The sequence below is a fragment of the Callithrix jacchus genome, chromosome 4 (genome assembly GCF_049354715.1).
Source record: "Callithrix jacchus isolate 240 chromosome 4, calJac240_pri, whole genome shotgun sequence".
Taxonomy (NCBI): domain Eukaryota; kingdom Metazoa; phylum Chordata; class Mammalia; order Primates; family Cebidae; genus Callithrix; species Callithrix jacchus.
In genome coordinates, this window is record NC_133505.1 from 78598983 (window position 1) to 78625926 (window position 26944).

The following is a 26944-nucleotide window of genomic DNA, read 5'->3' on the forward strand; positions in this document are numbered from 1 at the left end:
AAGAGGTTGACTACAAGGGGACACATGCAGCCAGGTGCAGTGGCTCATGCCTGTAGTCCTATCTACTTCCTAGGCTGAGGTGGAAGGATCCTGAGCCCAGGAGTTCAAGGCTGCGGAGAGCTATTAGGGTGCTGCACTTCAGCCTGTGTAACAGAGCAAGACTTCTCTAAAAAAATTTTAATTTTTGAAGGGGCACAGGGGAATTCTGTGGGGTGACAGAACTGTTCCATATTTTAATTGTGGTAGTTTGTACGTTGAAATTTGCATAACTGTACACTTTTAGAAGACGAGGCAGGGTGCAGTGGCTCATGCCTGTAACTCCAGCACTTTGCTTGAGGCCAAGAGGTGAAGCCAGCCTGGTTTTAAGAGACATAGTGAGACTCTGTTTCTTAAAAAATAAATAAAAAGATATATGTAAAAAAGAATAGGAGCCTTTTACATTTTGCTTAAAGCTTTCTATTTTTTTTTTTTTTAAGACGGAGTCTAGCTCTGTCACCAGGCTGGAGTGCAGTGGCATGATCTCGGCTCACTACAACCTCTGCCTCCCGGATTCAAGCAATTCTCCTAACTCAGCCTCCTGAGTAGCTGGGATTACAGGTGTGTGCCACCATGGCCAGCTAATTTTTGTATTTTTAGTAGAGACAGGGTTTCACCGTGTTTGCCAGGATGGTCCCAGTCTCTTGACCTCATGATTTGCCTGCCTTGGCCTCCCAAAGTGCTGGGATTACAGGCATGAGCCACTGCCCCTGGCCAAGTGTCCTGAAGAAAAAAATTTTTTTGACACAGGGTCTCACTCTGTCGCCCAGGCTGAAGTGCAATAACACCATCATAGCTCACTGCAGGATCCGATGATCCTCCTGCCTGAGCCCTGCAGAGTAGGTGAGACTGCAGGTGTGCACCACCATGCCTGAGGCTAATTTTTATTTTTATTATTTGAGACAAGAGTCTTGCCCTGTCAGTCAGGCTGGAGTGCAGTGGCATGGTCTCGGTTCACTGCAACGCCTGCCTATTGGACTAGAGAGATTCTCCTGCTTCAGCCTCATTTGGGACTATAGTCATGTGCTACCATGACTGGGTTTTTTGTACTTTTACTACAAATCTTCCTGCTTTGGCTTCCCAAAGTGCTGGCATTCAAGGCATGAGCCACCACGCCTGGCCTTTTGCTTAAGTTTTCTAATATCCCATGCTTACTTAGAATTATTGCAACATTAAGGTTATCTTTGTTGTCATTGTCTCCCACAGAGCCCAGAAACTAAACTCAACCCTGAGATTCATGGGCCTGCTAAAAATAGTCCCAAAGTAAATGACAAAATGTTTAACTGCAAATAATTAGACGAGAGAAAAAGGACATTTAAATATCAGGGGTTCTAGCTGAATGAAATCTTTAGAATTATACTAATTTATAAACGGTTAAGTCACTAAGTTTGAAATATTACGAAGATCACAAAGACAAAGCAGTGCTAAAATCTGGCGTGCTGATGTAAGTTGTCAACAGTATTCACTATAAAGAAATGAAACTGGGTTGAGGTTAGTAGGTCTGAACAAATTGTGTCCCACTAAGAGCACATGGGTCCTTCCTTGAGTCACTGCTGAGGCCTGGTACATCTGAGATTTGAAAGAAATACCAGATTAACTGGGAAAGAGTACAGGCAGATTGCTTGAGCCCAGGAGTTCCAGACTAGCCTGGGCAACATGGCAAAATGCAAAAATTACCCAAGTGTGATGGCAAACACCTGTGATCCCCAGCTATTCAGGAGGCTGAGGCTATTCAGGGAGGATCACTTGAGCCCAGGATGTCAGGGCTATAGTTAGCTGTGAATGTGCATTGCACTCCAGACTGGGCAAAAGTGAAACTGTCTCAAAAAAAAAAAAAAAAAGCCAAGCTAGCTTGAAATACCCGTTAGTTCTCATTTTTGAAATCCACTCCACAATTTTTAACCAATTCCAACACAGTAACTGTTAGAGAAATGCCACTTCATCTTAAAACTTAAAAATTTATTGTACTGAGCTAGTTTGTAATGAATACCAGCAGGTGGGGCTCAAGCCACAGTTGTCTGACACCGATTTCAGAGTAAGTTTATCTCAGTATGCAACTAAACTGACTTGTTCTCTTTGCTGTTTCCAGGGGGAAAAAGTTTTCCGTTACTCTTGCTTCCTTGCATATCAACAGTACTCTCTATTGTTAAATCTTACGGCTGTGTCAACTTTCATTATCAGGGCGTCTGTCGGCCATCTATTAAAAGCCTTACCAGTCTTTTCAACCTTCATCTAGCAAGTATCAGGTCATTTACTTGTGTGAACATGAAGAAAGACAGCTAAGAAATTGAGGACAAAAATCTCTGGTTCAATATACACATTTGATACCTCAGAAGATTGGTAGATGGGAAGGCATTTTATCTAATTCAGACTTAGGAGAGAAAACGGTAACATTTTGTTACAAGCTCACCTCTACAGCCAATTCAAGTGCCTTTGAACCTTGAGTAACACACATTACTAGTCACTGTTAAGAGGCCTTGTCTTTAACTCCTACTTGGCATGTCCTTAAGAGAACATATCCTGGCCGGGTGTAGTGGCTCACGCCTGTAGTCCCAGCACTTTATGCGAGGCCAAGGCAGGGGGATCACCTGTCAGATCAAGACCAGCCTAATCAACATGGAGAAACCCTAAAAATACAGAATCCGCCAGGCATAGTGGGGCATGCCTGTAATCCCAGCTACTTAGGAGGCAGAGGCTGTAGTAAGCTGAAATCATGCCATTGCATCCTGGCCTGAGCAACAATCTTAACTCCATCTAAAAAAACCCCACTTTAATTTTACCTATCCTTCAAACTTTAACATTTTTTTATAACCAAAAAAAAGTACCTTTAGATACTATTTCGCACAGAAATTTTTAAGATTCATGGGAGACTGGGCACAGTGGATCATAGGATCATGAGCTCAGAAATCCAAGGTCAGCCTGGGCCACAGACCTCATTCTTTTCATATTAAATCTCATGTTTCCAAATGCGCAAATCTGTAAGTTTCAGGATTTTATTAAGTGGGTCATCATTGACACCTGTTAAGCCTATGACCAGTTTTCCTCGCTAGTGGTCAAGCACAAGTTGCTATTTATCCAAATATAGGTATTGGACTCTGCAGGATATAGAAAAATCTTCATTGAGCTGTTCTATTTTATAGCTACTTCAAATTACCATCTTTTACCAGTACCTTCTTCTTAATAGCACTCAAAACTTCCAAAATAACCAAACTGGCATAAAGCTTACTCCGCAAACTTCAAAATGGGTCCTTCTATTCACATAGGCTGTGTACTAGCCACTACACCTCATCATCGGAAATACTCAACTTACAGTACACTGCCCAGTCATTTTAACCTACAAATGTTTCCAATGTACACCAATCTGAAACTGAAATTTCAAGTTTCTGAAGATTCACTTAATGTTGGTTAATTGTATCAACTTTTCAATGCAACAAGGACCCATTATAGCATTTGGCCTTCAGAGACAGTAAGATGCTTCTCCAGGGTGTTGCAATCAAAGCAGCCCTCTCATAGCTTAAAATTAGAATCCCTCCCCTTCGAAATAGTTGGGGTTAACAACCCTATCCCTGAAGGAAATGTCAACATTCTCACGAAGTTTCAGCTGATCCATAAAACCAGAAATAGGCATCTTCCACCTAAGCATTTTGAAGTTTCAGTATTGACCAAAACAACACACAAGTTTCTCATTAAACTTTTTTAATGGGTCTCAAAATTCTGTGACAAATTTTTGGTCAAGTTGTTTCCATTAAAAAGTACTGATTTTAAAAACTAATAACTTAAAACTGTCACACGCAAAAAAGAAAACCAAAGTGGTCCACAAAACATTCTCCTTTCCTCCTGAAGGTTTTACGATGCATTGTTATCATTAACCAGTCTTTTACTACTAAACTTAAATGGCCAATTGAAACAAACAGTTCTGAGACCGTTCTTCCTCCACCACTGATTAAGACTGAGGTGGCAGGTATTAGGGGTAATATTCATTTAGCCTTCTGAGCTTTCTGGGCAGACTTGGTGACCTTGCCAGCTCCAGCAGCCTTCTTGTCCACTGCTTTGATGACACCCACGGCAACTGTCTGTCTCATATCACGAACAGCAAAGCGACCTGTTAAAAACAAAATTAGTATTGCCAAAATACTTTGTTCATACGATTTTTTTTTTAATCTTTAGCACAAATTAGTCAACCTTACCGAGAGGTGGGTAGTCTGAAAAGCTCTCAACACACATGGGCTTGCCAGGAACCATATCAACGATGGCAGCATCACCAGACTTCAAGAACTTAGGGCCATCTTCCAGCTTTTTGCCAGAACGGCGATCAATCTTTTCCTTCAGCTCAGCAAACTTGCATGCAATATGAGCCGTGTGGCAATCCAGTACAGGGGCATAGCCAGCACTGATTTGGCCTGGATGGTTCAGGATAATCACCTTGGAAAAAAGATTTGCTTTCAGTACAAATCCAGTCTCAAATGACTTTAGGTTCTGCAATGAGAACATGTCACTTTAAATTGTTACCTGAGCAGTGAAGCCAGCTGCTTCCATTGGTGGGTCGTTCTTGCTGTCACCAGCAACGTTGCCACGACGAACATCCTTGACAGACACATTCTTGACATTGAAGCCCACATTGTCCCCAGGAAGAGCTTCACTCAAAGCTTCATGGTGCATTTCAACAGATTTCACTTCAGTTGTAACGTTGACTGGAGCAAAGGTGACCACCATACCAGGTTTGAGAACACCAGTCTCCACTCGACCAACAGGAACAGTACCAATACCTAAGAATATTTACAGTATACTGTAATACTCGCAGAAGCAGATGGCACTCTTACCAACTCCAATGTATTAACAGTCAACTTACCACCAATTTTATAGACATCCTGGAGAGGCAGACGCAAGGGCTTGTCAGTTGGACGCGTTGGTGGTAGGATGCAGTCCAGAGCCTCAAGCAGTGTAGTCCCGCTGGCATTGCCATCCTTACGGGTCACTTTCCAACCCTTGAACCAAGGCATCTGAAACACAAGCATGCCAATTTGTGTTAGCATGAAATCGCCATTCCCAGAGCTTTTAAACAATGGTTTTGAAAGCCACTTACGTTAGCACTTGGCTCCAGCATGTTGTCACCATTCCAGCCAGAAATTGGCACAAATGCTACTGTGTCAGGGTTGTAGCCAATTTTCTTAATGTAAGTGCTGACTTCCTTAACGATTTCCTCATATCTCTTCTGGCTGTAGGGTGGCTCAGTGGAATCCATTTTGTTAACACCAACAATTAGTTGTTTCACACCTAGTGTGTAAGCCAGGAGGGCATGCTCTCGGGTTTGCCCGTTCTTGGAGATACCAGCTTCGAATTCACCAACACCAGCAGCGACAATCAGGACAGCACAGTCAGCCTTAAAGCAAGCAAAGACATCCCTGTCAAAAGTTCTCCAAAGGACAAAATAGGAATTTCCCCAAAAAAAAAAAAAAAAACCCAAACAAAACAAAAAACAAAACGATAAACACCCCCTGCAGTTAATCCCAACCTGAGATGTCCCTGTAATCATGTTTTTGATGAAGTCTCTATGTCCTGGGGCATCAATGATAGTCACGTAGTACTTGCTGGTCTCAAATTTCCACAAGGAGATATCAATGGTGATACCTCGTTCACGCTCGGCTTTCAGTTTATCCAAGACCCAGGCATACTTGAAGGAGCCCTTTCCCATCTGTAAGAATTGAGAGTTGATTACTGCAACAAACTCTAGCTTCAATTTCCTCGCACCCCACCTTAATTAGCACATAGCAGTTTCCACTTTACAACTTCAGGTCTTAAGTGATCGTAATTAGGTAATCAATACAGCTACAGAAGCAAGCAAAGAGCAAACTTTTAGTAGGATTGTAACCATTAACATTCAGAACTAAACTACTATCAATAGTTACAGAAATAACCAAAAAGCAAAGTATGATTTCCTAAGTAGGTAACTATTAACATTCAGAACTGCTCAGTTTTGGGGACATCAACAATCCTGCTGGTAAAACTTATTTTAGTTGATATTTCTGTCATTAAACATACCTCAGCAGCCTCCTTTTCAAATTTTTCAATGGTTCTTTTGTCAATGCCACCGCATTTGTAGATTAGATGGCCAGTAGTGGTGGACTTGCCCGAATCTACGTGTCCAATGACGACAATGTTGATATGAGTCTTTTCCTTTCCCATTTTGGCTTTTAGGGGTAGTTTTCACGACACCTGAAATGGCATAAATATAAACTTTGAACCAGTATTCGAGGCTGTAAGTCAAGATCCAAACTCAAAAAGGGCAAATTCCAAGGAGAATTATATGCTGTGCCAAGCTGGCCTAACTCTTCAATCTCCACCCACTAAGTATGGGGAAACTCCATCGCATAAAACCCCTCCCCCCAACTTAAGAAAGACGTACTCCAAACGCTGGGAAAACTAATCGAGGTGCCAGAACGGCCCTGGTACTCTGTGGGGTCACAGGAAGCGGCGGCCAAAGAGGGAAAGGCCCTTTTCCTTTGTGTGGGTGACTCACCCGGCCGCCGCGTCCTCCATTTTGAGTTCCCTACAGCAGGGCCGGGAAGCGGCCATCTTTCCGCTCACGCAACTGGTGCCGACCGGGCCTCGCCGCCCAGGGTGGGGCGACACACGGCGGGGCGAAGCCGGCCACCAGAGCAGGCCGGATGGCTTGAGACTGCCCCCATCCGACTCTCGGCTGCCACTCGCAGTCCCCACCTAGCTGAACATGTGCGCTGAAACGGACGGGCCCCCTAATCCCCCGAGGTACCCCAGTCCCAAAAACCGAAACACCAGTATACAGATCCTAGCCCGCACTTATAAGACTGTCTACCCCGAAAAAGAACATCGCAGGTGGTCATCAACAATTTTAAATGGCTACAGACTTGCGAAAACAGCAGGGCAGGCACGAAGGTGCGACCAGATTCGCACGCGGCGGCCGGAGCGCCCAAGCCAGGCCTCAACTCAAGCACGAGGCGAACGAGGTGCTGGAGAAAAGCGCAAGGCCTCGAACTCTCCCACCCACTTCCAACCCAAAACTCGGGATCAAGAATTATGTACAGTGGCCAGCACCGTGTACATAGTGAAAAGCACACGAAAGCCAATAGTTCGTAAAGAGGCCAGTCCCGCGGAAACTACAGACGGTACTTACCTGTGTTCCGGCGGCAAACCCGTTGCGAAAAAGAACGTTCACGGAGACTACGGCACTTATATATGGTTCTCCCCACCCTCGGGGGGGAAAAGGGCGGAGCCAGTACACGACACCACTTTCCCAGTTTACCCCGCGCCACCTTCTCTAGGCACCGGTTCAATTGCCCTCCCCTCCCCCCAACTTCTCGAGGACTGTGGGCGATGTACTCTCAGCCCACTGACGGGAACCGGAGCCTCGCGCATGCTCTTCTCCATCTCGATGACGAGAGCTGGCGGGTGAGGGGGCGGGAACGGAGCGATCTCCGGGTTCTAGGTTAGTGGGAGTTTAACGACGGTCCCTGGGATTCCCCAAGGCAAGGACGAGTCCTTCTTTTGTATGAATTACTTTCAGCTCCGGCCGGGGGTGGGGCGATGAGGAGGCAGGGACGTCCACAATCTTCCCTCTACCACTGCTGGCTTAGCCCCAAAGGTTGTATCGAGATTAGGGTGTATCTTCGCCCCTCAATCCGCCTCCTGTCCTTAGCCTTGCCATCTCGCTAGTCCGGGACAAATCCCTAGAGCGTCTTCCTCTGCCGGTCGCAGCCCAGCCCCGCGTTGGCTCCTCCTCTGCCCCGGCTTCCGCGCCCCTCCCTTGTAGCGAGGAGTACCAGGCCCGGGGACCCTGAAGGGCTTGGGGCGAAAGGTCCGTATTGGGGGCCTCCTTCACAGCTCACCGACCCGTGAGGTTCGGTTCGATGGCCGTGAGCGCAGCGAATCCGCTCTTGTGCTGCCCTGTTGGCTTGTTGCATTCAAATCCAGCTGCTTTTATCGAAGCCCATAACACGTCATCTCGCCCTGGTACTCTAGATGTCCAGGTTTTCAGTTTAGAATAGACTCAGTCCTACAGTGAGCTTTAGATCGAATTCTAGTTTTGTTAGGCCAAAAAGTTCCTGCGAGTGTGTGTTTGTGCCTTGTGGTACTTTTTTTTTTTTTGAGACAGTCTCGCTCCTTTGCCAGCTGCCAGACTGGAGTGCGGTGGCGTGATCTCGGCTCCCTGCAACCTCCGCCTCCTGGGTTCAAGCAATTCTCCTGCCTCAGCCTCCCGAGTAGCTGGGCGTACAGGCGCGCGCCACCACGCCCAGCTAATTTTTTTGTATTTTCAGTAGAGACAGGGTTTCACCATGTTGGCCAGGATGGTCTCGATCCCTTGACCTCATGATCCGCCCGCTTAGGCCTCCCAAAAGGCTGGGATTACAGGCGTGAGCCACCGTGCCTGGCCGCCTCATGGTACTTTTTAAATTAAAAAAATGTACAGTCACTTGTTGGTAAACATGAGGTACCTAAACATTTTTCAAATTCAGATTTTCCACATGATCTCCTGTAGAGACAGATCTACAGCATCAGCAAGTTTATCCACCTAGTTTCCTATCCCCAACACTTGCTATGAGGTCACACCTTCTCCTATTTAAATAAATGCCCGTTATATTTAAATAAGTGCTTTCGTTTTCTGTCATCCTGGATTGTAAAAGCATTTTAGCATAAATCTAGGGCAAGATTGGATGAGCTTGGCCTTTTTGGATGGCTCTCAAGGCAGACCTTGGGAAATGCTCCTCTGAGGAAAGAAGAAGATTTATTTTTAATGAGCTAATTACTAGATCATTATGTTTCTTCTTCCAGCTGTAGAATATCCCTGCCCAGCTTCTCGAACGCACTCATTTACTTAGAATCTATGTGGCCAACGCTAAGCTAAGTACTGTGGAGTTCCTTTTGGAGAAGAACCCACAATCAAACTGGAAGAGGAAAACAAGTTGGGAAGCAGTTAAAGGCAAACTCGCATGGTGCTTAGTTGGTTTTTATATCTTTGTAGTGTCAGGTTTTTCTAGTCCTTTCAATTTTCACAGTATACTTTTTTTTAGGGAGTCCGGCTCTGTCGCCAGGCTGGAGTGCAGTGGCAAAATCTCGGCTCTCTGCAACCTCCACCTCCCTGGTTCAAGCGATTCTCCTGCCTCAGCCTCCCAAGAAGTTGGGACTACAGGGCCTGCCACCATGCCCAGCTAATTTTTTTATTTTAGTAGAGATGGGGTTTCACCATATTGGCCAGGCTGGTCTCGAACTTCTGACTTCAGGTGATCCACCCGCGTTGGCCTCCCAAAGTGCTGGGATTATAGACGTGGGCCACGACACCTGGCCACAGGCCAAGATTTTCGCAAGCCCCTGTTATTGTGGATAATAGTAAAGGCTACATAAATACCTTACAGAGATTGTTTTCTGAGGGCCAGGCCTGGTGGCTCATGCTGGTAATCCCAGCACTTTGGGAAGCAGAGGCTGGTAGATCACGAGGTCAGGAGTTCAAGACCAAGATGGTGAAACCCTGTCTCTATTTAAAATAGAAAAAATGAGCCCGGCATCGTGGTGGGTGACTGTTAATCCCAGCTACTCAGGAGGCTGAGGCAGAGAATTGCTTGAACCTGGGAGGCAGAGGGTGCAGTGAGCCGAGATCACATCACTGTACTCTAGCCTAGGCAACAGTGAAACTCCGTCTCAAAAAAAAAAAAAGGAATGCTTTTAAAAATATCACTCAAGGAATGGCAAAATTATACTGGTCCTTGATTTATAAATTAAGTAATCGATTGTGCAACATCAACTGGTGTTCTGAATGTTGCAGCATTGGCCCAGACTTTCAATAGATGAAAGGAGATCTCAATTCTCGTGTTTAAGAACCAATATGCCTTTAATCCCAGCACCTTGGTAGGCCGAGGCGGAGGGATCACTTGAGGCCAGGAGTTCGAGACCAGCCTGGCCAACATGGTGAAACCCCGTCACTCCTAAAAATTGCCGGACGTGGTGGTGCACGCTTGTAATTCCAGCTACTTGGGAGGCTGAGGCAGGAGAATCGCTGGAACCAGGGAGGCGGAGGTTGCAGTGAGCCAAGATCGCGCCTCTAAACTCCAGCCTGGGCGACAGAACGAAACCTTGTCTCAAAACAAAACAAAAAACCAAAACCTTTCAGCCCATCTTAGCCATATTATTGTGCATGAAGGGTAGTCACTGGCCACGAGCATTTTCTCATGGCAGAGATAATTTTCCGCTCTCTCGGGCCAGGGTTGGGCCGGAAACCCGGAGAGGGACTGGAACGCCGGTCCCGGGGAAGCCCCGCGCGCCCCGAGGCTCACCCGGTTTCCTAGGAAGGGAGCCTGGGGTGGCAAGGCTGGCGCGGGTGGTCCTTGCCCGGCGTCAGCTCGCCAGGCCACGCCACTGGCGTTTCTCCGCGCTGGGTCACCTGCGGGCCGGCGGCATGGATCCGCGCTCGAGTCTCCCCAGCGTCAGGTCGCCAGAGTCCGCTCTGTGACTCGCCCCACCTTGAGGTCACTTTCTTCCGCCCTCTGACTGCGGAAGGAAGGGACGGGAAGAAGCAGAAAACCTCACGGGGCTCCGGGTGAGAGTCGGTTTTTGCCACTGTGAGCTGGTCTCTAAGACTTTTTAAGTCTAAGTCTTTTTTATTCTTCCTCTTCCTCCTCCTCCTCCTTCCTCCTCTCTCTTCCTTCTTCTTTTAAATCCCTTTTCCCCAGACCCTATGTTTTCAACATGATCATAAGCCATTCCCTCCTCCCCGTGCCTCTACAGCTCATCAGTATCTTTTACTGTCTTATATAAAGCGGTAACAGTAACGATGTTGAGGCTTGTAAACGTGTTTTGGGGTCATAATCGAAGGTGGTATTTGCTGAAGATTTTTCTTAAACTTGCTCATAACCATTTCCAGTGACAAACTTTAAATACATTGTAAGTAAACATCAACATGACCCCTTTTAGGAAGAAAAAGATTTCAGTTATTTACATAGTAACAAGGCAAAAAAGAATAGTTCTTTGAGGTACATAATTGTGATTCACCAAGCTTTCAGTATAGGCTAATCACTCTGCTATTAGTCTAATTTAAAGCAGGCTTAAGTAGTTACATTTTGCCATGGCCTGCCACGTGAAAATGATTTTTAAATCTTTTTATCTGCTGTAGCTACCTCTGAAGAAAAGATGATGGCTGGGCACAGTGGCTCACACCTGTAATCCCAGCACTTTGGGAAGCCACGCTGGGCGGATCACCTGAGGTAAGAGTTCGAGAGAGACCCTGTCTGTACTAAAAATACAAAAATAGCAGGGAGTGGGGGTGTGCACCTGTAATCACAGCTACTTGGGAATCTGAGGCAAGAGAATCGCTTGAACCTGGGAGGAGGAGGTTGCAGTGAGCAGAGATCCTGCCACTGCATTCCAGCCTGGGTAACAGAGTGAGACTCCATCTTGGTGGGGGGAAGAGGGGGGAAGATTTTTAAAGGGGTATTTTAGAATGTGATTAAGCCAAGAATGTGATCAGTTCAAGGAACTATTTGGACTGAGAATCCAAATAAAATGGCCAGTTAGTGTGACAGGCACTGTTCTAACATTTGCAATATTTAATATAATCCTACCACCCACATTGTATAGATGGAGCAGCAATGGGCAACAGACAGTTTATGCATAATAAGCAAATAAGACATATATACTTTTTCTAAAGTTTTACCCTTTTTTGGCACAAAATGGTAAAATTACAATATGCCACCTTGCTTTTTTTACCTAATACAGCTTGGTGATATTTTCTCGTGAATACATTAGGGCCCAGCGGAGCAGGATTGGAAGCCAGGTAGTCTGATCAGAAAGCTAGTCCCAACCCTTACCAGCTGGCTGAGGCAGCCTGTATAATGAAAATATCAGTGGCATCGGGGTCAGAAAATTAGGGAGTTAGTCTTTGCTCTTTTGCTTAGACCTTGCGACAGCCCAGCAGTTCTGAGCACATGTGTGAAATGGGTTGGCTCAGCCAGGAGCGATGGCTCATGCCTGTAATCTCAGCACTTTGAGAGGCTAAGGCGGGTGGATCACAAGGTCAGGAGTTTGGGACCAGCCTCGTCAACATGGTGAAACCTCATCTCTACTAAAAATACAAAAAGTGAGTCAGGCATGGTAGCCTGCACCTATAATCCCAGCTACTCTGGAGGCTGAGGCAGGAGAATCTCTTGAACCCAGGAGGCAGAGCTTATGGTAAATGGAGATCAGCCATTGCACTCCAGCCTGGGCAACAGCAAGACTCTGTCTCAAAAAAAAAAAAAAAAAAGAAAAGAAAAAAGATATGGGTCGGCCTCCTCAGTAGCTGGAACTACAGGCACTCGCCACCACACCTCGCTAAAATTTTTGTATTTTTAGCAGAGATGAGGTTTCACCATGTTGGTCAGGCTGGTCTCAAACTCCTGACCTCATGATCCTCCTACCTTGGCATCCCAAAATGTTGGGATTACAGGTGTGAGCCACTGTCCCCGGGGGCTTTTTGTTCCTACTTAGTACCTACGTCGTAATTTTAATATGCAATGACATGAGAAGACATGGGGGCTCTTTATTAGTACAAAAGACAGTGTTTCTACAGGGTTTTTGGAGAAAGCCTGTTCTTAATTGATATGCCAGTGACACCAACTTGAGTCAGTAGAGAAAATAAACTCATTGGTATCTTTTTAATTGTAAGCATTTTTACATAGGTAATACATATACACAGTAAGAAATTGTACAGAGGTTACACAATGAAATGTTACTCTCATTTTAGTAGTTTAAAGGAAGCCTGAAGAATACGCCAAGGAAACTGAGGAAACTAAAGCTAGTTCTACTGCTGCTCTCATAATTCCAAAGCCAGGTCCTACCAGGATAAGTGCTCTCTTACTTGGTACGAAGGAAAACATTTTCTTCTCTCACTGTTTTTTTTAGTGAGTATATTTATTATTTTATTGCTACATTAGAAATGAAAATAAACTGAGAAGCGGCAAAAACATGCAACTTCATGAGGATTATGAAGCAATGGAAGGACTCATAGAAGGTTAAAATTGGCTTTTCCATAGGAGGTGCAAAGACTATACACACACAGGTCATCTTTGGTTAGATTATTGGCAGCATCTGCCATGCGGAATTTATGCACCAATGGGAAGATTTTTGATGTTTTGTTTTGTTTTGAGATGGAGTCTTGTTCTGTCACCCAGGCTGGAGTGCAGTGGCATGATCTCCACTCACTGCACCCTCTGCCTCCCAGGTTCAAGTGATTCACCTGCCTCAGACTTCTGGGTAGCTGAGATTACAGGCATGTGCCACCATGCCTTATTAATTTTTGTATTTTTTTTTTTTTTTTTTGAGACAGAGTCTCACTCTGTCACCCAGGCTGGAGTGCAGTGACGGGATCTCGGCTCACTGCAACCTCTGCCTCTCGGGTTCAGGCGATTCTCCTGCCTCAGCCTCCTTAGTAGCTGGGACTACAGGCATGCACCACTACACCTGGCTAATTTTTGTATTTTTAGTAGAGACGGAGTTTCACCATGTTGGCCAGGCTGGTCTTGATCTCCTGACCTCATGATCCACCTGCCTCAGCCTCCTAAAGTGCTGGGATTATAGGTGTGAGCCACTGCGCCCTGCCCCATTTTAATATTTTCATTAGAGATGGGTTTCAGCCATGTTGGCCACACTGGTCTAGAACTCCTGACCTCTGGTGATCCACCCACCTTCGGCCTCCCAAAGTGTTGGGATTACAGGTGTGAGCCACCAAAACCAGCCCCCATCATATGATGTTTGTATACCCTCTTTCTCCTGCTGAATACTTTCCTTGGAAGAAAGAGTATTTTTTGTCTTCAGTGTTAGTTTTCTTCAGTTTTGACCTGTCAAACTTCACTTCTGACAAGTCTGGGTTCATCACTCATCTTGATGAAAAAAAAACCGGAAGGCGTCTAGACTGGTGAAAAGCTAGGCCGAGACCACTGCTCACTCTGGACCAGGTTAGGGTTCCTGAGCAGAGCTCAGTAGTTGTAAGCCTAGTAGCAGGGCTTCCTCACTCACTATTCATTTGTGAATGCATATTTTATAAATAATGTCAGTTTTCAGTATTTCTTTATCTTCATAGCTGATATAATTTACAGAGCACTTAACTAAGAGACAAGCTGAAATATATTCGTAGTCCCAGATAATTTCTTTATCAGAGTGATCTTGAATAAATCACACTGGAAGTCATTATTTCATTGTAAAATAATCTAACATCTATTTCATAGAACTGATCATAAGGATTAAATAAGATAATAGACCATTTTTACAAATGCAAACCATTTTTACAAATGTCAGAGTTCATTATACTTAAAAAATAATTCTTAGCCACCGCGCCCAGCTAGCTCTTTTAAAAAGCAGAAATCTGTTTAAAATATAGAGAAATTGGCCAGGAGTGGTGGCTTACACTTGTAATCCCAGCACTTTGGGAGGCTGAGGCGGTCGGATCACGAGGTCAGGAGTTCAAGACCAGCCTGACTAACAAGGTGAAACCCCGTCTCTACTAAAAATACAAAAATTAACTGGACTTGGTGGTGTGCGCATGTAATCCCAGCTACTCAGGAAGCTGAGAGGCAGGAGAATCGCTTGAACCCAGGAGGCAGAGTTGCAGTGAGCCGAGATTAAGCCACTGCACTCCAGCCTGGGTGACAGAGTGAGAATCCATCTTAAAAAAAAACGTAGAAAAATTTACTCTACCAATTCTCAACATCTATCCTAATAATGAATACCATTTAGTGAATTTCATTTAAGTATTAGAACTATAGATTTACCAATCTATGCAGGTATTATACATACATGTGACAATGTGTGTGTTCTGTAAGTGGCAAGGACTTCTGAATTATGACATTCAGTATATGTTGGTGCTAGGCACGGAAGCTTGTGCCATTAATTCCAACTGCTCAGGAGGCTGAGGTTGGAGGATCACTTAAGACCAGGACTTTGAGGCTGCAGCAAGATATGATTGTCGTAGTCCGGGCAACAGAGTGAGACTATCATGTCTCAAAAAAAAAAAAAGATGATGGTAATTGTGCAGTACTTCTGAAATAAGTCTTTATTCATCTATCCATCAGACATTTATTGAGCATCTGTTCTGTGCCAGGCACTAGGAGACAAAAAGCAGTCTCTGCTGCATGGCATATGTGGCAGAGCCCTGGAGAGGTAGGGGAAGGAAGACAAATAGTAAACAGATAACTCCAGGAGAGTATGAGTGCCAGAACCAGGTATGCCTAGGGTGCTTTTGAGCACTCAGGACATATCCAGACACAGGGAAGGGGCGAGGACGGCAGCAGGCAAAGCTTCTGAGAAGGCAGAGAGTCTTACCTGGGTTTGGAGGACAGCAGTAGGGAAACCTTCTCAAAAGACAGAAAGTCTCATCTGGGTTTGTAAGTGGGTGAAAGGAGGCTCTGAATGCAGGAGGCTATGGAGGTGACTGCTCTAGGAAAGAAAGTGGGAGGAAGAATTTACTCCTACACAGACAGGAACAAACAGCAAGATGGAACTGTCTGGGGTCATTCACCAAGGCCCTTAAGGAGCCTGTGAAGAACATTGAGGCTCTGGAGACACATCAACCTGGATCCAAGTATTGCATCCACCAATTGATGAACGTGTGGCTCTGGGCAAGGTATTTGGTCTGTTTTAAGCTTCAGATCCTGTGTCTGTAAAGAGGAGATTATGGTCACTATTTCATAAGACTGCTGTGAAAATTAGATAAGCAAAAGTATTGCAAGTGCTGAGCAAGATTTTTTGCACCAAGTTACAATAGTCATTGGCAGGAAGTTTTTGTTCTTTTTTGTTTCAATCCATTGTGTTTATTGTATATTACTTTAAGAGCAAAGAAGCTCTGAAGTTAAAACATCTTTGCTTATATTTCTGTTGGCTCTACCACAACCAGAGGTAGAATGTTTAGCAAGTGATTTAACCTCACTGAGCCTCAGTTTTCATATCTATAAAGTGATGATAAGGATAAATAATATCTACCCATAGGCCTGTGTTAAGGATTAAATGAGACAATCAATGTAAAATAATATAACCCAGTGCTGGATATGTAGTAAGCATTCAATAAATTTTAATTGTTCTTTGATACTTTTATTTTTTTTGTTATTTGAGATTCCTCATTAACTATCATCTTATTATAGAATAAAGTTTCTTTATTAAGAAAATGCCAACAACAACAAAAAAAAAAAAAAAGAAAGAAAGAAAATGCCATAATGGCTGGGCACAGTGGCTCATGCCTGTAATCCCAGCACTTTGGGAGGCCGAGGCAGGTGGATCATGAGGTCAGGAGTTCAAGATCAGCCTGAACAACCTGATGAAATCCTGTCTCTAAAAAAAAAAATGCCATGATGACCTTGCCTTGAGCTCTGTGTTTAACATTCCTGCATTTCGGGTTTCCTTATTACTTTTTCTATAACCTGCATTTTCAGAATCTTAAAGATGCTGTTGGCTGGGCATGGTGGCTCATGCCTTTAATGCCAGGTTGAGGCAGGCAGATCAGTTGAGTCCAGGAGTTCAAGACCAGCCTGGGTGACATGGCAAAACCTGTCTTTATTCAATTTTTTTAAGAAAGAGAGAGAGAGAGAGAGAAAGAAAGCTAGATAGATAGATAGACAGACAGATAGATGGATGGATGGATGCTGTTTTGGTCCACTTGGGCTGCTATTACAAAATACTTTAGGTAACTTATAAACAACAGACATTTGTTACAGTTCTGGAGGCTGGGAAGTTCAAGATCAAGGCCCTAGCAGATTCTGTGTTTCGTAAGAGCCTGCTCTCTGCTTCAGAGATGGTGCCTTTCAGCTGCATTCCTGCATGGCAGAAAAGTCAAGGGAGATCCCTCAAGCTTCTTTTTTTTCTTTTTTTATTTGAGTCGGAGTCTCGCTCTGTTGCCCAGTCTAGAGTGTAATGGTGCAATCTCGGCTCATTGCAACCTTTGCCTCCTGGGTTCAAGCAATTCTCCTGTCTCAGCCTCCCAAGTAGCTGGGATTACAGGCGTGTACCACCACACCAGGTCCTGGGTTGTTTTTATTGTTGTTGTTATTTGTTTGTTTGTTTTTTGAGACAGAGTCCTGCTCTGTCATCCAGGCTGGAATGCAGTGGTGCAATCTCGGCTCACTGCAACCTCTGACTCCCAGGTTGATTCTCCTGCTTCAGCCTCTTGAGTCGCTGGGATTACAGGTGCACACCACCATGCCCAGCTAATTCGTTTGTATTTTTAGTGTTAGTAGAGATTTTCACCATGTTAGCCAGGCTAGTCTCAATCTCCTGATCTGCCTGCCTTGGCCTCCTAAAGTGCTGAATTTCAGGCATGAATCACCACACCTGGCCCTGGTTTGGTTTTTTTGAGACAGTTTTATTCTGTCACCAAGGCTAGAGTGCAGTGGCACAAAAATAGCTTATTGCAGCCTTGACCTCTTGGGCTTCAAGCAGTCCTCCCATCTCAGCCCCGCAGAGTAGCCAGGACTATAGGTGTGTACCAACACACCTGGCTAATTTTTAAATGTTTTGTAGAGATGGGCTCTCACTGTGTTGCCCAGGCTGATCTCAAATTTGTAGGCTCAAGCTATTCTCTGGCCTAGGCCTCCCAAAGTTTTAGGATACAGGTGTAAGCCATAAAGCCTGGCCAGATATCATGTTTTAAATAATTATGGATGAGGCAGGAGGATTGCCTGAAGTCAGGAGTTCATGACCAGCTTGGACAATATAGTGAGACCCCATCTCTACAAAGCATTTTTAAAAATTCGCTGGGCATGGTGGATGATTGTACCACTGAACTCCAGCCTAGGCAACACGGTGAGACACTATCTCTAAAAAGATAAAATGTAATTAAAAATACTAGTTTGGCCAACATGGCAAAACCCCATCTCTACTAAAAATACAAAAATTAGCTGGGCACGGTGGCATGCACCTGTAATCCCAGCTACTCAGGAGGCTGAGGCAAGAGAATTGCTTCCATCTGGGAGGCAGACGTTGAACTGAGCCAAGACTGAGCTACTGCACTCCAGTCTAGGTGACAGAGTGAGGCTCTGTCTCAAAAAAAAAAAAAAGTAAAAATATATAAATAATTATGAACATCATGAAGTTAGAAATATTAAGGAAAACAAGGTTTTGTTTTTTGTTTTTTTTTTTAAAAAACCCTAGGATTTATTTATTTATTTATTTATTTTTTTAGATGGAATCTCGCTATGTTGCTCAGGCTGGAGTGCAGTGATGTGATCTTGGCTCACTGCAACCTCTGCCTCCTAGGTTCAAGTGATTCTCCTATTTCAGATCTCTCAAGTAGCTGGGACTACAGGTCCCCGCCACCATGCTCAGCTATTGGTTTTTTTTTTTTTTGGTATTTTCAGTAGAGACGGGGTTTTGCCATGTTGACCAGACTGGTCTTGAATTCCCGACCTCAGATGATCTGCCCGCTTCGACCTCCCAAAGTGCTGGCATTACAGGTGTGAGCCACTGTGCCTGATCGAAAACCTAGAATTTTTAAGAAATGAAAAGCAGGCCGAGCACAGTGGCTCACGCCTGTAATCTCAACACTTTGGGAGGCCGAGGTGGGTGGATCACCTGAGGTCAGGGGATCAAGACCAGCGTGACCAGCATGGAAAACCCCGTCTCTACTGAAAATACAAAATTAGCCAGGCATGGTGGTATGTGCCTGTTATCCCAGCTTCTTGGGAGGCTGAGGGAGAAGAATTGCTTAAACCCTTGAGGCAGAGGTTACGGAGAGCCAAGATCATGCCATTGCTCTCCAGCCTGGGCAACAAGAGCGACACTCTGTCTCAAAAAAAAAAAAAGGAAGAAAGAAAAGCAGCATTAACAATCACTTCTAATTCTAAAATCCTGTCATGTGTTTTCTAAGATTGTCTTCTTTATTCATTTTAATTTTTTTCTTAATTTTCTCTCTTGAATTGTTGCTATGTCATCGCCTTTGTTTATCTAGTACCATCTACTTCTGCTGTATCTTTTGGCAAGCTGTGCTTGCTGCAAAAGGAACTTTGCAGATTTAGTTTTATAAAACGCCCAGCTATTTTACATGTCACACACTCATCAATGAAAAGGGAAAACCAGGTCTCAATAACTAGAAAATCACTATGGTAAGCTCTTAGATCATCTTTTTTTTTTTTTCCTCAAAATGAAGAAAGAATCTGGAAGCCATGGTGTGAATACAAACTACTGACAATTCTCTTTACTAATTTGTTTCTGTTTTTGTCTTTGAGACAAAGTTTCGCACTTGTTGCCCAGGCTGGAGTGCAATGGTGGATCTCAGCTTACTGCAGCCTTTGCCTGGGGATTCAAAGGATTCGCCAGCCTCAGCCTCCTGATTAGCTGGAATTACAGGTGCCTGCCACCATGCTTGGCTAATTTTTTATATTTTTAGTAGAGATGAGGTTTCACCATCTTGGCCAGTCTGGTTACGAAATCCTAACTTTCAGGTGATCCACCCACCTCAGCCTCCCAAAGTGCTGGGATTACAGGTGTCCGCCACCTTGACCAGCCTCTCCATAAATTTGTATATCTATCACCTGGGACCCACTGTAAAATAACTAGTACTGTTCTTTTTTGGATAGTACCATATTATTTTATTATTTTCACACTTGAGTTCATTAATTCCAGTTAAGGTATACCAGCCTTTGCTCTCAAGATCTAGAATAATAAACTCTTCACTTTTGAAGACAGTTTAATTTTCATGTAGTGAAAACCACTAATTTTACAGGTGAAAAAGTGTCAGAATTACTGAGCGATTTGCCCAGTGCTCATGTGGCTAAAGATCAAACCTGCCTGCCTTCTGACTTCCAATTTTGGCCTTCAGTGAGTCAAGCAGTAGGGATTAGAGCTGTATGTTTTAGAGCCAGGCTAGCTGGGTTCCAAGCCCAGCTCTAATATTTAATAGCTCTGTGACCTGGGGCATATTAAACTCTTTAAGTCTCAGCTTCCTTATTTGCAAAATGAAGATAATAATATTTCTTATTTATAAAGTTATGACAAGTTAATACACATATTCTAAATTATTTACATTGTCTAAGTTTTAACTATTATGTTTTGTTCATTATTCTACCTCCAGGGCCTAAAACAGTACCTGCACAATGACTAAGTTTGTTAAATGAATAATTGCATGGTTAAAGGGTAAGCTGCCTCCCTATGCCATCGTTGACTAGTTGAGTGAAAAAAATTTTTTAAGGTATCCATTTCTGTGGAAGGATGGTTCTCGCTGTCAGATATCAGTAGGTTAGTTTGAGTTACAGAAGTAAGCGAAAGCTGTAGGTAGGACTACTTTTAAGATTTTTGGTCTACATTAATATGTTATGGAGAAATAAAATGGCTGAACATTTCCCAAATTTAGTGAAGGAGAGATTCAACCCAGTGAGTGAAAACCAAGTAAGATAGTAAGACTTCGTTTAGGCACATTGTAGTCATCAGTCAACTGGTGAAAACAAAAGATTAAGAAAAAACTCAGCTGGGCTTGATGGCTCATACCTGTAATCCCAGCACCTTCAGAGGCTGAGACGAGAGGAGAATGCTTGAGCCCAGGAGTTCAAGACCAGCCTGGGCAACAAAGTGAGACCTTATCTATAGAAAAAATTAGTTGGGCATGGTGGTATGCACTTGTGGTCCCCAGCTACTTGGGGAGCTAAGGTGGGAGGATCACTTGAGCACAGGAGGTTGAGGCTACAGTGAGCCATGACTGCACTCAAGCCTGGGTGACAGAGAAAGACCCTGTTTCAAAAACAAAAACAGCAAAAAACTCCTTTTGGAGGGCAGTGGCCAAATCTGTCACTGCTACCTGAGGAGTGAGAGCTGTTATATTCCTTCCTCTTCCACTTTACATTGCAACCAAAAAAGATGGACTGTAACATTTAAAAAAAAAAAAAAAAAAAAAAAGGAAGGGAAGGGTAGGATAGGGAAAAATAAAAACCTGAAAGTGCTCAGAGAAAAATACACTACGTACAAGGGACACATTACCTACATGGGAGCAATGATTGAAGTGACTGCTTCTCATTAGGAATATGGAAGCTAGGAGGTAAGTAAACAACATCTTAAAGTACTGAAGGAAAAAACCAAATCTGTCAACCTAGGACTCTCTATCTAGTAAAACTCTCCTTCACAAATAAAGACAATAAAATCACCGTGAGATACTGCTACACACTCACTAAAGTAGCTAAAATTTAAAAAGACTAACAATATCAACTCTTGGCAAGCAATTAGGAGTCTCACACAGCTGGTGAGAATGTAAGATGGTACACTGTCTTAGGAAAATAGTTTAGCAGTTGCTAAAAAAGTTAAACATATATCTACCATATGACCATCCATTCCACTTTCAAGTGTTTACCCAAGATAAATGAAAGCATATATCCAAACAAAGAATTGGGCCAAAATGTTCATAGCAGCTTTATTTGTAATTACAAAAATGGAAATGACCCAAATGTCTATCACCAGGTGAATGGAAAACCAATGGTGGTATATCCATGTACTAGAAAACTATTTAGCAATAAAAAGGAAGGAACTGTTGATATATCCAACAACATTAATTACTTTCAAAATAACTGTGCTGGGCAGGCATGGTGGCTTATACCTATAAATTCCAGAACTTCAGAAGAAGCTCAAGGGGAGGATTGCTTGAGGCCAGGCATTTGGGACGAGCATGGGCAATATAGCAAGACCCCCATCTCTATTTAAAAATGAAAAAAAGTCCAGGCATGGTATCTTACACCTGTAATCCCAGCACTTTGGGAGGCTGAGGTGGGCAGATCACCTGGGGTCAGGAGTTCAAGACCACTCTGGCCAACATACTGAAACTCCATCTGTACTAAAATACAAAAATTAGCCAAGTGTGGTGGCTAGCACCTGTAATTGCAGCTACTTGGGAGGCTGAGGCAGGAGAATTACTTGGACCTGGGAGGTGGAAGTTGCAATGAGCCAAGACGGTGCCATCACACTCCAGCCTGGGTGATAATAGCTAAATGCCATCTCAAAAATACATAAAATAAAATAATAATAAATAATAAATCAGCCAGGCATGGTGGCTCACACCTATAATTCTAGCACTTTGGGAGGCAGAGATGGATGGATCACTTGAAGTCCAGAGTTCAAGGCAAGCCTGGCCAACATGGTAAAACCCTGTCTCTATTAAAAATACAAAAATTAGTTGGGTGTGGTGGTGTATGCCTTTAATCCCAGCTACTTGGGAGGCTGAGGCAGGAGAATCATTTGAACCCGGGAGGCAGAGGTTACAGTGAGCTGAGATTGTACCATTGTACTCCAGCCTGGGTGACAGGGTGAGACTCTGTCTCAAAAAAAAAAAAAAAAAAAAGACAATAAAATAAAATAAAATAAAATAAATGCTTAATTGAACTTAGAAAACATGATTCCATGAAAACTGGGAAATAATACATTTTGTTTTGATTATCATAAAATGCAATCACTACATGAACATTTTCCCTGTATAACAGTTTTTACTGTATGGGTGGCTACAGGAGTGGGTAAGATGGGAAAAGTACAAGACTCAAGCCTGGCTGCTCCAGCTCCTCCTACAGGTCTCATTTCACAGCTGCCTTCTCAGAGTAATCCTCACTGACTACTGCATCTAAGAAGGTCCCCTGTTGGCTCTGCGCAGTGGCTCATGCCTGTAATCTCAGCACTTTGGGAGGCTGAGGCAGGTGATTCATGAGGTCAAGAGATCGAGGCCATCCTGGCAACATGGTGAAACCCCATCTCTACTAAAAATATGAAAATTAGCTGGTTGTGGTGGTGCACGCCTGTAATTCCAGCTACTTGGGAGGTTGAAGGCAGGGGAATGACTTGAAACCGGGAGGCAGAGGTTGAAAGTTGCAGTGAGCCAAGTCTGTCTACAGAGCAAGAATCTGTCTCAAAAAAAAAAAGCGGGGGGTCTCCTGTTGTTTTCCATTGTAGCTTCTTCTTTGTTTCCTTCTAAACACTTACCATAACATGTAATTATCTTATTAACTTGACTATTATTTTAGCTTTGTCTCCTCTGCTAGAATTGAAAATCCAAGGCAAAGATCTTTCCTGAGTTTTTTTTTTTTTTAACCATGATGTGTGTGGTGCATAGTAGATATTCAGTAGACATCTGTTGAATGAATAACTAGGGAGGGAATCTGGGAATGCAGTCTACTTCTCCTCAAGTACATTTATTTCACTGACATATATACATTGTCTTCAGTTTTAACTATGAAAACCTGTCCTTTGGTATTAAAAATAATTCCATAGTTTGTATATTTTCCAGCTGTCTTCCTAATGTGCCTTGGTCTTTCTCCGTGTTTTTTTTTTTGAGATGGAGTTTCGCTCTTGTTGCCCAGGCTGGAGTGCAATGGCATAATCTCAGCTCACTACAACCTCTGCCTCCCAGGTTAAAGTGATTCTCCTGCCTCAGCTTCCTGAGTTAGCTGGGATCACAGGCGTGTGCCACTATGCCTGGCTAATTTTGTATTTTTAATAGAGATTGGTTTCACCGTGTTGCCCAGGGTGGTCTTGAACTCCTGACCTCAGGTGATCAGCCTGACTCAGCCTCCCAAGGTATTACAGGCCTGAGCCACCGCACCTCACTGATCTTTCTCCTTTTCTAATTTGGACTTGCACTATGTTTTCTTGCTTGGTTTTTTTTTTTTCTTTCAAAGAAACAGGGGCTCATTCTGTCACTTAGGCTTCAGTGCAGTAGCATGATCATAGCTCATTATAACCTCCAACTCCTGGGTTTGAGGGATTCGCCTGCCTTAGCCTCCTAAGTAGCTGGGACTACAGGCCCACACCTAGCTTCTTGCTTGATTTGTCTAGAAGTGAGGGGTTTACCCAGGCCCTGGTAGAGATAGGGAACATACTTAGAAATTGTTGCCTTGCTGTCTACTTAGCAAATAAAGAATGACATTTTCATGTGCCCTAACAAGAAGACTTGGTCACACTTATAACTAGGACTGGCTTAAAGACAAGTAAGGGATGGCAAGGGCTGAAGGAACTCATTGAGAACAGAGATATAACTACGTTTATTTATCATCCAACCATCAATCCATCCCCTTTTTCAGTAACTATAGTATTTACTGATCTCAGACCCAGACAAGCACCATTCTACATGTTTTATACACATTAACTAATTTAATTCTTACAACGACTATACAAGTAAGTACGGTTATTATCCCCAGTTTATAAATGAGAAAACTTATGGCATGGGGTGCTGGCTCATGCCTGTAATCCCAGCACTTTGGGAGGCAAAGGTGTGTGGATCACCTAAGGTCAGGAGTTTGAGACTAGCCTGACCAACATGGTGAAACCCCATCTTTACTAAAAATAGAAAGAAAGAAAAAAAAAAGCCAAGCATGGTGGTGGGTGCCTGTAACCCCAGCTACTGGAGAGGCTGAGGCGGGAGAATTGCTTGAACCTGGGAGGCAGAGCTTGCAGTGAGCCGAGATTGCGCCATTGCACTCCAGCCTGGGTGACAAGAGAGAGACTCCATCTCAAAAAAATAAAATAAGCCGGGCGCGGTGGCTCAAGCCTGTAATCCCAGCACTTTGGGAGGCCGAGGCTAGTGGATCACAAGGTCAAAAGATCGAGACCATCTTGGTCAACCTGGTGAAACCCCCTCTCTACTAAAAATACAAAAAATTAGCTGGGCATGGTGGCGCGTGCCTGTAATCCCAGGTACTCAGGAGGCTGAGGCAGGAGAATTGCCTGAACCCAGGAGGCGGAGGTTGCAGTGAGCCGAGATCGCGCCATTGCACTCCAGCCTGGGTAACGAGCGAAACTCCATCTCAAAATAAATAAATAAGCAAATAAATAAATAATAAATAATAAATAAAATAAAATAAAACAAATGAGAAAACTGATAAGCATCTATTAAACATTATTGTTCAGTGATCCATAATGAGATATGATCAGATAATCGTTATAGAGTCAGATAATGCAGTTTACGAAAAAAGCTATGATAATTTTCCAAATTATTTTTGACACATAATGATGATGGAACAGTATTTAAGCAAAATTACAAGTACTGGGCTGGGCTCGGTGGCTCACACCTGTAATCCCAGCACTTTGGGAGGCCGAGGTGGGCAGATCGCCTGAGGTCAGGAGTTGGAGACCAGCCTGGCCATACCTCTTTTCAACAAAATCCCTATTCTTGCCAAAGTCAGGAGTCTTTTAAAAATAAATAAATAAATGAAAGCCAGGCTCAGTGGTTCACACCTGTAATCCCAACACAGGTTCAAATGAGCCAAGGGAGGAGGCGCCTCTGAGCCCAGGAGTTGGAGACCAGCCTGGGCAATATCTCTACCAAAAAAAATAAAAATTTAGCTTGTGGTGGCACGTTGTAGTCCCGTAGTCCCATCCACTTGGGAGGCTGACGTGGGAGGATCACTTGAGCCTGGGATGTTGACACTGCAGTGAGCTGTGATTGCACCACTGCCCTCCAGCCTGGGCAACAGAACAAGACATTGTCTCAAGATTAAAAAAAAAAAAAAAGAGTGAATTTTATGGTATGTAAATTGTACCTCAATCAGCTGATTTTTTAAAAGATGAAAGTGTCTCAACTACTCATCCTTCTTCCCAAATCATTGTAATTCCTGTGGCAGGATGCTGTTCAAATATCAAAGTCTTGGCCAAGTGCAGTGATTCACGCCTATAGCCCCTGTACTTTAGGAGACTGAGGTGGGTGGCTCATGAGGTCAGGAGTTCAAGACCAGTCTGGCCAACATGGTGAAACTCCATCTCTATTAAAAATACAAAAATTAGCCAGGCATGGTGGTGGGTGCCTCTAATCCCAGCTGCTCAGGAGGCTGAGGCAGGAGAATTGCTTGAGCTTGGGAGGTGGAGGTTGCAGTGAACCAAGATTGCGCCATTGCATTCCAGCCTGGGCAACAGACCAAGACTCTGTCCACCCCTCCCCCACCAAAAGACCAAATTCTTTTCTAAAAGCCCTTCAGGGCCAGACACGGTGGCTGGCTGAAACCTGTAATCCCAGCACTTTGGGAGGCCAAGGCAGATGGATCTTGAGGTCAGGAGATTGAGATCATCCTGGCCATGGTGAAACCCCATCTCTACTAAAATACAAAAAAAAAAAAAAAAAAAAATTAGCTAGGCATGGTGGTGGGCACCTGTAGTCCCAGCTAACCAGAAGGCAGAGGCAGGGAAATCGCTTGAACCCAGGAGATGGAAGTTGCAGTGAGCCGAGATTGTGCCACTGCACTCCAGCCTGGTGACAGAGCAAGACTCCCTCCCAAAAAAAAAAAGCTCCTCAGATCATTAAGTTACCACGTATTTATGTGTGCACAAAAGCATTCTATCTATATGTATGCACAAAGTTTAACTGAAGTTATAGGCCTCCAGTTATGTTTTAGTGACTATATTGGGCCTGGTTTGATGGCTCATGTCTGTAATTGTAGTACTTTGAGAGACCAAGGTGGGTGGATTACTTGAGCTCAGGAATTCGAAACCAGCCTAGGCAACATGGTGAAACCCTGTTGTCTACCAAAAATACCCCCAAAAAGTAGCTGGATGTGGTGGTACATGCCTGTAGTGTCAGCTACTCAGGAGGCTGAGGTGGGAGGATCACTTGAGCCCTGGAGGTGGAGATTGCAGTGAACCAAGATAGTGCTGCTGCACGGCAGCCTGGGTGATGGAGTGAGATCTCCATCTCAAAAACAAAAAAGACAATATTGCTTGAAATCACATGACCAGTTTTCAGACTCAAAAGCTTAAATAGCCTCTTTTGAATAAACAGCGATGGGAAATAAATTCTTAGAATCCTGTAGAAAGAGGGAAATAGCATTCATATTCCTCTCAGCACTACTCCATTTCTCCTAGTTCATGATTTATTTATTGTGTGTTTTTGTGTGTGTGTGTTTTTATCCTGATACCGATTATTTTGTTTTGTGGTTTGTGGTTGTGAAACTTGAGTTTGAGAATTGAAGAGCAA

General features: G+C 43.9%; 2 protein-coding genes across 6 annotated transcripts in view; one reads left to right on the forward strand and one right to left on the reverse strand.

Moving 5' to 3' along the window:
* Nucleotides 1-3715: 3715 nt before the first annotated feature.
* EEF1A1 (eukaryotic translation elongation factor 1 alpha 1) lies at nucleotides 3716-7219 on the reverse strand. Of its 2 annotated transcripts, none has more exons than XM_008994671.5 (8): nucleotides 7187-7219; nucleotides 6076-6249; nucleotides 5549-5728; nucleotides 5120-5416; nucleotides 4886-5036; nucleotides 4546-4802; nucleotides 4224-4458; nucleotides 3716-4138 (listed from the first exon to the last, which is right to left on the reverse strand). In XM_008994671.5, exons 2-8 carry the CDS (start codon nucleotides 6217-6219, stop codon nucleotides 4014-4016), a joined length of 1389 nt encoding a protein of 462 aa, XP_008992919.1. In that variant the 5' UTR covers nucleotides 6220-6249; nucleotides 7187-7219; the 3' UTR covers nucleotides 3716-4013. The 2 variants fall into 2 exon arrangements, with proteins under 2 accessions (XP_008992919.1, XP_008992920.1); XM_008994672.4 differs by having other exon boundaries at nucleotides 6554-7219.
* A 153-nt stretch (nucleotides 7220-7372) lies between these two features.
* CD109 (CD109 molecule) overlaps nucleotides 7373-26944 on the forward strand; it is a 305344-nt gene continuing 285772 nt past the window's right edge. For 2 of the 4 annotated variants that reach the window (XM_054254174.2, XM_078369551.1), the window contains exons 1-2: nucleotides 7373-7498; nucleotides 11174-11264. The gene's annotated coding sequence lies outside the window, so the exon portion shown is untranslated. Of the gene's footprint in view, nucleotides 7499-10339; nucleotides 10601-11173; nucleotides 11265-26944 lie in introns of those variants that run through there. The other 2 variants (XM_054254172.2, XM_078369552.1) reach the window with 1 other exon arrangement.